Source organism: Rhinoraja longicauda, chromosome 1, assembly GCF_053455715.1.
Source record: "Rhinoraja longicauda isolate Sanriku21f chromosome 1, sRhiLon1.1, whole genome shotgun sequence".
NCBI lineage: Eukaryota > Metazoa > Chordata > Chondrichthyes > Rajiformes > Arhynchobatidae > Rhinoraja > Rhinoraja longicauda.
In genome coordinates, this window is record NC_135953.1 from 142932869 (window position 1) to 142944337 (window position 11469).

An 11469-nucleotide genomic window follows, 5' to 3' on the forward strand; every position below is an offset into this window, starting at 1 on the left:
GTTCAAGTACTACTACTGTACCTTGAGGTCGATGCAATCTTCCTATTTGGCGCCTTACGTAAATATACAAGCCAACACTCCCACACAGCTTCTCACATCGGAGCTGTGTGATCTCCGCGTGATTAAGGTAATGACAGGCACGGATAGAGTAAACATTTAGAATGTTTTACCCAGGCTGCTCAGCTTCAAGGTGAGAGGGCCAAAGTTTAAAGGAGACTAGACCAAGTGGACCCGTTGGGCCCAAACCACTTCTGCTTTGGTGCAGCACCCTCTCCTCCCCCCCCTCCCCTCCCCTCCCCACTCCATCCCCCTCAACCCCCCTTATCCTCCCCTCCCTCCCTCCCTAGGAGATAGATTTAAACCTTAAAATGTGAATAACTTAAAAAATATAACAACAATTTCAATGAAACCTTCCATTCGCACCAAAGGGACGACGGTGAGTAAAGTGGGCCTAAAATTGTCGCGCTATCGTGTACCGTTTTGGCTGTAGTTCAGGAACAAACAAACAAGAGTTTTAGTATATAGATGTGTGGGACAAGTTTTTCTTTACACAGAGAGCGCTGGGTGCATGGAACGCATTGTCAGGAGTGGTGGTGGAAGCAGATACGATAGTGTTGTTCAAGAGGCTTTTACATAGGTCTTTACGTGGCGATGCAGGGAATGGAGGGCAGGCAGAGGAGATTAGTTTAACTTGGCATCATGTTCAGCACGGACATTGTGGGCCGAAAGGCCTGATCCACATTCTTTTGGGGATTTTTTAAAAATGTGTTATGGTGCTTTCTGTTAAGGCATTTCCCAAAGTATTTTTTTAATGATGCCTTCATGTGCTTACCCCACCCCCCTTCTGGTATCTGTGGCAACGAATGAGATGTTTCCAAATATGCCCCATCTATTGTCAGTGGTTGCAGGAAGGGCCCTTTGAAGCCAGCGTAGAACACAAGAGATTGATAGTCATCTACAGATCTTCCTTGACCCCCCTCAGTTCCTCCAGCACTTGCGTTCTTTGCAGGATTCCAACATCTGCACTTCCTTGTGTCTACCTTTTGAAGCCAGTATGGCTACGTTTTCAACAGATGTATAGGCTACGTTTTGACACAAAATGGCACATATTTACACTCACCCATAGTCGTCAATTAAGTGAGATCCTAAAACAACAACTTTGAGGTCAAAGCCATCAGATTGCTCCTTGATACCAAACATGATGGGGGCAAGCTTGGAATAATCCGCCCGGTTACACGTGGCCACACAGATACGCAGCTTCCTCTTGTTTTTGTCTTTCTCCATGATTTTGGAACAATTCCTGAAAATCAACAAAAGTGAATATGAATTGGATCCGTTTCTGACTAGAGTACTAACAGTCAATGGAACAAATGACATGTCTAAAGGATTAACACCGGCTTCGAACTACCCACAAACACCTGCGCAGAGAAGGTGAATCACGGTTAGGTTCTGAATCTTAATGCCTTGAAATAATTCCGTACATTAGCAATTACAGTTCAGAAAGACAGATCTAGTTACCATTGCGCTCGTTGGGAATATAATTTGGAACTTTGGAGAACTATTATTGTTGGATCAGTCTGCAGGGCCCCGACGTGAAACGCCTTCTGTCCATTACCCCCACAGATGCTGCCTGACTCCAGCACTTTGCTTTCTTGCTGTCAACATGGTCCTTATTCTCAATGGTGGGAGGCAATAAATGCATAAATGTAGGCCAGGCCACACAGCATCTATTGCTGGAAAAATACTAGAATCAATTATGTACGAGATAATAGGAGAATTTTATACCTTTCTTATAGAAACGTATAAAATTATAAAAGGACTGGATAAGCTAGATGCAGGAAAAATATTCCCAATGTTGGGGGAGTCCAGAACCCAGGGCCACAGTCTTAGAATAAAGGGGAGGCCATTTAAAACTGAGGTAAGAAGAAACCTTTTCACCCAGAGAGTTGTGAATTTGTGGAATTCTCTGCCACAAAAGGCAGTGGAGGCCAATCCACAGGATGAATTTAAAAGAGAGTTAGATAGAGCTCATGGGGCTAGTGGAATCAAGGAATATGGGGAGAAGGCAGGCACGGGTTACTGATTGTGGATGATCAGCCATGATCACAATGAATGGCGGTGCTGGCTCGAAGGGCCAAATGGCCTCCTCCATCACCTATATTCTGTGTTTCTATGTTTCTAACATTTGGAAAGTCATCTTCTGATCATGCAAAGGCTCGACACTCCCTGAAGAGGAAGTGACTTCTGACAAATAATAGCGTTCTTTGAACAGGGATCAGCCAAAGAGGGAGAGTTACCTTGCAAGGAAAGGGCATGGTGTTATATTGTCATGAATAAAGGACTGGCAGATGGAAAGGGAGTTGGGACACGGAGTTCATTTTCAGGCTGGCCACTTGTATCCTGTAGAGCTGCAGGGATCAGTGCTGGGACTGCAGCTGCCTACAACATATATTAATGATTTATAGCAAGGAAATTACTTGCTGCAGCCATATCTACAGAAAATCCTAATGTGGGAAAGAAAGCTTTCAGGAGAGTACTGTTTACAGAGAGATCAGTAGGATAAGTTAGTTGTCATACAGGTTGGCAAATGAAGCACAATTTGGTGGTATAAGGTGTTCTGCCTGAGTGAAAGAATGCCAAAACTGATTACTATTTAAATAGAGAACAAGTGCCAAAAGCTGGAGCACGAAGGGATTGGCGTTAAACACAGAAAGCTGTAGCTCGAAGGGATTGGAGCTGAAACAGAAACCTGGAGTACGATGGAATGGGGGGGGAGGGGGAAATAAAACATTCTGCACTCCAGAATGTTGTGCTACAGAATCTTATTCAGAGATGCCGCCCAACCCAGGCGACCTTTTAGTTTAGTTTAGAGATACAGCGCGGAAACAGGGCCTTTGGCCCACCGGGTCGGCGTCGACCAGCGATCCCCGCACATTAACACTATCCCACACACACACTAGGGACATTTTTTTAGATTTTACCAAGCCAATTAACCTGTACGTCTTTGGACTGTGGGAGGAAACCGAAAATCTCGGAGAAAACCCACGCACGTCATGGGGAGAACGTACAGACTCCGTACAGACAGCACCCGCACCCGAGTACAGACCAGCCCCCATAACACCAAAACAAGAGGCGTCCATTTCAAGTCGAGAATCAAGTTTTTTATTGTCATATGTCCCGAAACAGAACAATGAAATTCTTACTTGCAGCAGCACAACACATAACACCAAGATAGAAACATAGAAAATAGGTGCAGGAGGAAACCATTTGGCCCTTTGAGCCAGCACCGCCATTCATTGTGATCATGGCTCGTCATCCACAATCAGTAACCTGTGCCTGCCTTCTCCCCATATCCCTTGATTCCAATAGCCCCTAGAGCTCTATCTAACTCTCTTTTAAATTCATCCAGTGAATTGGCCTCCACTGCCTTCTGTGACAGAGAATTCCACAAATTCACAACTCTCTGGGTGAAAACGTTTTTCCTCATCTCAGTTCTAAATGGCCTCCCCCTTATTCGGTGGGAGATGGGAGGTCAACATTGAAGGCACAGGAATATGGAGGAAGTACAGTAGCTAGAAAAGTATTAGGATCTTGGAGTTGCACGTATGGGGCGGCACAGTAGGACAGCGGTAGATTTGTTGCCCTACAGTGACAGAGACCCAGGTTTGAACCTGACTGTGTGGAGTTTGTACGTTCTCCCCATGACCGCATGGGTTTTCACTGGGTGCTCCGGTTTCCTCCCACACTCCAAAGACATACAGGTTTGTAGGCTGTGTGTTTGGCAATCGTTTCGCTGAACACCTCCGCTCAGTCCGTCTCAACCAACCTGATCTCCCGGTGGCTCAGCACTTCAACTCCTCCTCCCATTCCCAATCTGACCTTTCTGTCCTGGGCCTCCTCCACTGTCAGAGTGAGGCCCAGCGCAAATTGGAGGAACAGCACCTCATATTTCGCTTGGGCAGTTTACACTCCAGCAGTATGAACATTGACTTCTCTAACTTCAGATAGTCCCTGCTTCCCCTCTCTATCCCCTCCCCCTTCCCAGTTCTCCCACTGTCCTCCTGTCTCCGACTACATCCTATCTTTGTCCCGCCCTCTCTGATGACATCAGTCTGAATAAGGGTCTCGACCCAAAATGTCACCCATTCCTTCTCTCCAGAAGGAATTTCTCTTTTTGCACTACTTGTGTTTGAATTGGCTGGATTTGGTTTGACTGTGTAGCTGGCAAACAAAAGCTTTGCACTCTATCTCAGTACACATGACAACAGCAATAAATTAAACCAAGATAGGCAAAGGAAATCTATCATCTTAACATGAAAGTAGTTCAAGAACAACTTGGTTCTGAAGCTAAACAGATGAAATTACAAGTGTAGGAAAAAAACTGCAGATGCTGGTTTAAACCACTTGGGTAGTTTGCACCCCAGCAGTATGAACATTGACTTCTCTAACTTCAGATAGCCCTTGCTTTCCCTCTCTATCCCCTCCCCCTTCCCAGTTCTCCCACGAGTCTTCCTGTCTCCAACTACATCCTATCTGTGTCCAGCCCCCTCCGATGACATCAGTCTGAAGAAGGGTCTCGACCCATAACGTCACCCATTCCTTCTCTCCAGAGATGCTGCCTGAGCCGCTGAGTTACTCCAGCATTTTGTGTCTACCTTTGATGAAATTACAATGTAGGAAGTCAGAGTCAGCCAAAGCAGAAGAGATAAGGCAGTACACAAGCAGAGACAGACATTGAGGGCATACGCCCGGTACTTGGCTCAGTGTCTCAATGCATTGCCAGCACTGAGAGGTGAATGAATTCACTGTGAAACAGGGTCAGATACCATTGTAAATAAGTGGAATGCAGGGGAGTGGTGGAGTTCTTGCGCATGACGTTTGCAGGCAGGTACAACAGGTTCTGAGGACGCTGGTCTTTATCAAAGGGGTTTGAGTGTAAAAAGAGGTGGGTTTGTTATAATTGAATAGGGTGTCGGTGAGAACACACCTGGATACTGTGCATAGTTTTGACCCTCTCATTTAACAAAGATTACAATAGTGGAGTCTCTTGCCCAGAGTAGGTGAATCAAGGACTAGAGGACAAAGGTTTAAGGTGAAGGGGAAAAAGATTTAATAGGAACCCGAGGGGTACTTTTTCACACGAAGGGTGGTGGGTGTATGGTACAAGCTGCCAGAGGAGGTAATTGAGTCAGGGACTATCCCAAAGTTTAAGAAACAGTGAGACAGGTACATGGATAGGACAGGTTTGGAGGGGTATGGGCCAAACGCAGGCAGGTAAATGGGACATGTTGGTTGGTGTGAGCAAGTTGGGCCGAAGGGCCTGTTTCCACACGGTATCACTCTATGACTCTAGTGTAGCTGGGACATGTTGGCTGGTGTGGGAAAGTTGGACCGAAGGGCCCGTTTCCACACTGTATCACACTATGATACTATATGTCAATCCAACAGAGATTCACAAGATAGGCACAAAAAGTGGAGAAGGGTCTTGATCTGAAAGTCACCTATTCCATTTCTCCAGAGATGCTGCCTGACCCGCTGATAACCCCCAATCCAGGCAGCATTCTGGTAAAACTAGACACGTTGAAGCTGAGTTACTCCAGCTGACCCGCTGAGTTACTCCAGCTTTTTTGTGTCTTTCTTCAGTTTAAACCAGCTTCTGCAGTTCCTTCCTACAGAGTTTCACAAGGCCAGTTCCCGGGATTAGAGGAGTGCCCCATCTCATGCCACTCAAGAGGCAGGAGCTGCATTTTCTTTGGAGTTCAAAAGAATGAAAGATAATCTTATTGAAAACACACGATCACAAGGGGACACGACCTGTAGATGATGAGATGCTTCAACGTGTCTAGTTTTACCAGAATGCTGCCTGGATTGGGGGTTATCAGCTACCGGCAGAGGTTGGACAGGCTTGGATTGTTTTCTTTGGAATGCCAGAGGTTGCAGGGAGACCAGATAGAAGTATATAAAATAATGAGGCATAGGTATGGATGACAGTTAAAATGGTTAATTCCCCTTCCCATTTCCACACTGACCTTTCTGTCCTGGGCCTCTTCCATTACCTGAGTGAGGCCACATGTCAACTGGAGGAACAGTAACTTGAGCAGCTTAGAACCCAGCGCTATGAATCCTGAATTGTCCAATTTTAGTAAACCTCCAACAACTTCCCCAGCCTCCTTCCCCCCCACCCTCCTTCCCCCCCACCCCCTCCATCCCATGTGCCCCACCTGGACTCGCACCTATTTCTCCACTCCTGCTTCTGGCTTCACAATTCACAACTCAACAAAAAGCTGGAGTAACTCAGCGGGTCAGGCAGCATCTCTGGAGAAAAGGAATAGGTGACGTTTCGGATCGAGACCCTTCTTCAGATGAGTCCGGGGAAAGGGAAACGAGACATACAGAACAAATGAATGAAAGATATGCAAAAACATAACAATGACAAAGGAAATCGGCCAATGCTTGCTACTAGTTTAGTTTAGAGATACAGCGCGGAAACAGGCCCTTTCGGCCCGCGCCGACCAGCGATTCCCGTACATTAACACAATCCTATACCCACTAGGGACAAATTTTACATTTACCATTACATTAACATTTAGTTCTCATCCTTCTACCGTTAGAGAAAGCAGGAAATGATAAACCTTCCATCTGTCACCAGTAAATTACCAGTACCTATTATTAAGGAAATAGTTTGCATACATTTTTTTCAAAATCATATAATTAAGCAGAGTCAATATTGTATAATGGAAAATTATGTTTGAAAAATGTATTAGAGTGCTGTGAGGAGTTAATGAGTAATCAGGTGAAAAGGAATAAGATAAGGAAATAGAAGTAAAATGCCACGAGTGTTATTTGGTGGCAGCAATGCGGACATGTTAGCACCCACAGAAGTGTGTTCTAACAAGCATAGAACTGCACAGCACAGGAACAGGCCCTTCGGCCCACAATGTCTATGCTGAACATGATGCTAAGTTAAACTAATCACCTTTGCCTGCATTTGAACCATATCCACTTGCTTATTTAAATGCCTCAAACACTATTATTGTATCTGCTTCCATCACCACCCCTGGTAGCACATTCCAGGTTTGGGAACAGCTCTGCCCAGGACAGGAAGGCCCTGCAGAGAGTAGTGCGTTCGGCAGAACGCACCATGGGAACTACACTCGCCCCCCTGCAGGACCTATACATCAGGAGGTGTAGATCGAGAGCAAGCAAGATTATGAGGAAATTCTGCCACGGACTGTTCCAGATGCTACGGTCAGGCAAACGCCTCCGCTGTCACGCTCTGAAAACGGAGAGGATGAGACGGAGTTTCTTCCCACAGGCCATCAGGACTGTTAACTTTTATAACTCCAGGGACTAAATTTTGTCTTCTCTGTATTAACTTTAATTTATATGCTGTAACTGTAATTCTTTTTTTGCACAATCCGCAGGCATTGCCACTTTCATTTCACTGCACATCGTGTATGTGTATGCGACAAATAAACTTGACTTGACTTGCCACTGTGTAAAAAAACTTGCCCTGCACATCTTTTTTAAATGTTGGCCCTCTCTCCTGTTAAAGCTGTGCCCTCTTGTCTTTGACATTTCCACTCTGGGCGAAAGGTCTTACTTTCTACCTTATCAATTCCCCTCATGAATTTTAATATACTTCTATCAAATTCCACTTCAACCTCCGGCGTTCCACACAACTCCCAGGCCTGCCCGCAACTCCTGGGACCCTGCTGCACTCCCGTGTCTCAACCTCTCCCCCTCATCCCGACCGTCCACACACTGGGGGTGGAGGCGAGGGGCAGATCTGAGACCGGGGAACACTCGGCCCCCGCCGATGGGGTACGGGACCCGCACTCCCCCTGGACCCCCGCACTGCTCCCAGACACCCGCACTGCTCCCCGGACCCCCGCACTGCTCCCCGGACACCCGCACTGCTCCCCGGACACCCGCACTGCTCCCCGGACACCCGCACTGCTCCCCGGACGCCAGCACTGGCCCCCGGACGCCCGCACTGGCCCCCGGACCCCCGCACTGGCCCCCGGACCCCCGCACTGGCCCCCGGACGCCCGCACTGGCACCCGGACCCCAGCACTGGCCCCCGGACCCCCGCACTGGCCCCCGGACCCCTGCACTGCTCCCCGGACCCCAGCACTGGCCCCCGGACCCCCGCACTGCTCCCCGGACCCCCGCACTGCTCCCCGGACACCCGCACTGCTCCCCGGACCCCCGCACTGGCCCCTGGACCCCAGCACTGGCCCCCGGACCCCCGCAGTGGCCCCCGGACCCCCGCACTGCTCCCCGTACACCCGCACTGGACCCCGGTCCCCAGCACTGGCCCCTGGACCCCCGCACTGCTCCCCGTACACCCGCACTGGCCCCCGGACCCCTGCACTGCTCCCAGACACCCGCACTGGCCCCCGGACCCCCGCACTGCTCCCCGTACACCCGCACTGGCCCCCGGACACCCGCACTGCTCCCCGTACACCCGCACTGGCCCCTGGACCCCCGCACTGCTCCCAGACACCCGCACTGCTCCCCGTACACCCGCACTGGCCCCCGGACACCCGCACTGCTCCCCGTACACCCGCACTGGCCCCTGGACCCCCGCACTGCTCCCAGACACCCGCACTGCTCCCCGTACACCCGCACTGCTCCCCGTACACCAGCACTGGCCCCTGGACCACCACCCCACCCCCCCCCCCCCCCCCCCCCCGGCACTGCACCCCCCGCACCGTCCCCGCACCGTCCCAGCACTTCCCCCCCCCCGCACCGTCCCCCCCCCCCCCGCACCGTCCCCCCCCCCCCCCCCGGCACTGCCCCCCCCCCCCCCCCCCCCGGCACTGCACCCCCCGCACTGTCCCAGCACGTCCCCGTCCCCCCCCCCGGCACTGCCCCCCCCCCCCGCACCGTCCCCGCACTGTCCCCGGCCCCCCCCCCCCCCGGCACTGCCCCCCCCCCCCCCCCGGCCCCCCCCCCCCCCCCCGGCACTGCCCCCCCCCCGGCACTGCCCCCCCCCGGCACTGCCCCCCCCCCCCGCACCGTCCCCGCACTGTCCCCGGCCCCCCCCCCCCCCCCCCGCACCGTCCCCGCACTGTCCCCGGCCCCCCCCCCCCCCCCCCCCGGCACTGCCCCCCCCCGCACCGTCCCCGCACTGTCCCCGGCCCCCCCCCCCCCCCCCCCCCGCACTGCCCCCCCTCAGGGATTCCCGGCGCCTTTTGTCTGAAGAAGGGTCTCGACCCGAAACGTCACCCATTCCTTCTCTCCTGAGATGCTGCCTGACCCGCTGAGTTACTCCAGCATTTTGTGAATAAATCGATTTGTACCCGCATCTGCACTTATTTTCTTATACTGCCTTTTGCTGAGCACCGGTCGCCGCCACATCATCGCCGCCCGCCATCACCTACCGTCCTCGGCAGCCCGTCCTCCCCGCTGGTCTGGTCTGGTCTGGTCTGTCCTGGTCTGGTCTGGCCGGGTCTAGTCTGACGTCTCCCCACCCTCGCTCCGCCCTCCAAGGTTCCGTCTCCGGGAGCTGACGCGCAAGGGGCGCAGCCGGCACCAGGCCGGCGTTGCCATGGCGACTGCGGCCTTGCCCCAGGCCCAGACCGGGCGTTGCCATGGCGACTGCGGCCTTGCCCCAGGCCCAGACCGGGCATTGCCATGGCGACTGCGGCCTTGCCCCAGGCCCAGACCGGGCGTTGCCATGGCGACTGCGGCCTTGCCCCAGGCCCAGACCGGGCGTTACCCCAGACCGGGCGTTGCCATGGCGACTGCGGCCTTGCCCCAGGCCCGGACCGGGCGTTGCCATGGCGACTGCGGCCTTGCGCCCACCAGGCCCGGACCGGCGGAGCCTGGACCTCTCCGCGGATGTCGGGGCTTTCCATCGGAGGAGTGGCGCCCCTCCGCCCGCCCCAGGTGGGCGCTAGATCCAGAGCCCGTTAACAGCGGCAGCGGCAGCGGCAGCGGCAGCATCCTCCTGCAATGTTGTGCAGGCCGAGTCCATGCATCGGCCTCGGTCCGAGGCTGCTGAGGCTTGGCGGTTCATGTGCTGTGACACTAGTGTGTGTGTGTGTGTGTGTGTGTGTGTCTCTCTCTCTCTCTGTATCTACCTCTATGTCTCTCTCCCCCCCCTCCCTCCCTCCCCTCTCTCCCCCCCTCCCTCTCCCCCCCCCTCCCTCCCTCCCCTCTCTCCCCCCCTCCCTCTCCCCCCCCTCCCTCCCTCCCCTCTCTCCCCCCCCTCCCTCTCTCCCCTCTCTCCCCCCCCTCCCTCTCCCCCCCCTCCCTCCCTCCCCTCTCTCCCCCCCTCCCTCTCTCCCCCTCCCTCCCTCCCCTCTCTCCCCCTCCCTCTCTCCCCCCCTCCCTCTCCCCCTCCCTCCCTCTCTCCCCCCCCCCCTCCCCCTCTCTCTCTCCCCCCCCCCTCTCCCCCCCCCCCTCCCTCTCCCCCCCCCCCCTCCCTCTCCCCCCCCCCCTCCCTCTCCCCCCCCCCTCTCCCCCCCCCTCCCTCTCCCCCCCCCTCCCTCTCCCCCCCCCCTCCCTCTCCCCCCCCCCCTCCCTCTCCCCCCCCCCTCCCTCTCCCCCCCCCCCTCCCTCTCCCCCCCCCCTCCCTCTCCCCCCCCCCCCTCCCTCTCCCCCCCCCTCCCTCTCCCCCCCCCCCTCCCTCTCCCCCCCCCCCTCCCTCTCCCCCCCCCCTCCCTCTCCCCCCCCCCTCCCTCTCCCCCCCCCCTCCCTCTCCCCCCCCCCTCCCTCTCCCCCCCCCCTCCCTCTCCCCCCCCCCCTCCCTCTCCCCCCCCCCCTCCCTCTCCCCCCCCCCCTCCCTCTCCCCCCCCCCCTCCCTCTCCCCCCCCCCCTCTCCCCCCCCCCCCCTCTCCCCCTCTCCCCCTCTCCCCCCCCCCCCCTCTCCCCCCCCCCTCTCCCCCCCCCCTCTCCCCCCCCCCCCCTCCCTCCCTCCCCCCCCCTCCCTCCCTCCCTCTCCCCCCCCCCCCTCCCTCTCCCCCCCCCCCCCCCTCCCTCTCCCCCCCCCCCCCCCCTCCCTCTCTCCCCCCTCCCTCTCTCCCCCCTCCCTCTCTCCCCCCCCTCCCTCTCCCCCCCCCCTCCCTCTCCCCCCCCCCTCCCTCTCCCCTCCCTCTCCCCCCCCTCTCCCCCTCCCCCCCCTCTCCCCCTCCCCCTCTCCCCCTCCCCCTCTCCCCCCCCCCTCCCTCTCTTCCCCCCCCCCCCTCTCTCCCCCAAGTCACGTGGGCACCAAATGCCACTACCTGCTGAGGTTCTACCTGTCCCCGGTGTTGCGAAGGATGGGCCTGGCGCAGATGCCACGCAATGTGCCAGTCAGCTGGACATTGCCAAACCATCTGTCGTTTGTGGAAAGGTTCTTCCGGACCAACACCTTTGACCACAAGTCCAGCAGGCAGTGGTCAGCACGGAACGTCCTGCAGGCACTGCAGGGGATGACTCCATGGATCCTGTGGCGTGGTTCCCAGAGCAGACTGCCCA

At 55.3% G+C, this 11469-nt stretch overlaps 1 protein-coding gene across 2 annotated transcripts in view; it reads right to left on the reverse strand.

Annotated features, from left to right (window-relative positions):
* The window catches only part of gne (glucosamine (UDP-N-acetyl)-2-epimerase/N-acetylmannosamine kinase), a 42546-nt gene extending 32538 nt beyond the window's left edge, over positions 1–10008 (reverse strand). The window contains exons 1-2 of one of the 2 annotated variants that reach the window (XM_078407837.1): positions 9390–10008; positions 1121–1300 (exon numbers count right to left, since the gene is read on the reverse strand). In XM_078407837.1, coding sequence (XP_078263963.1) covers positions 1121–1300; positions 9390–9790 — 581 coding nt within the window. In that variant the 5' untranslated portion in view covers positions 9791–10008. Of the gene's footprint in view, positions 1–1120; positions 1301–9308 lie in introns of both variants that reach the window. The other variant, XM_078407843.1, reaches the window with a different exon arrangement.
* Between the last annotated feature and the right edge of the window lie 1461 nt (positions 10009–11469).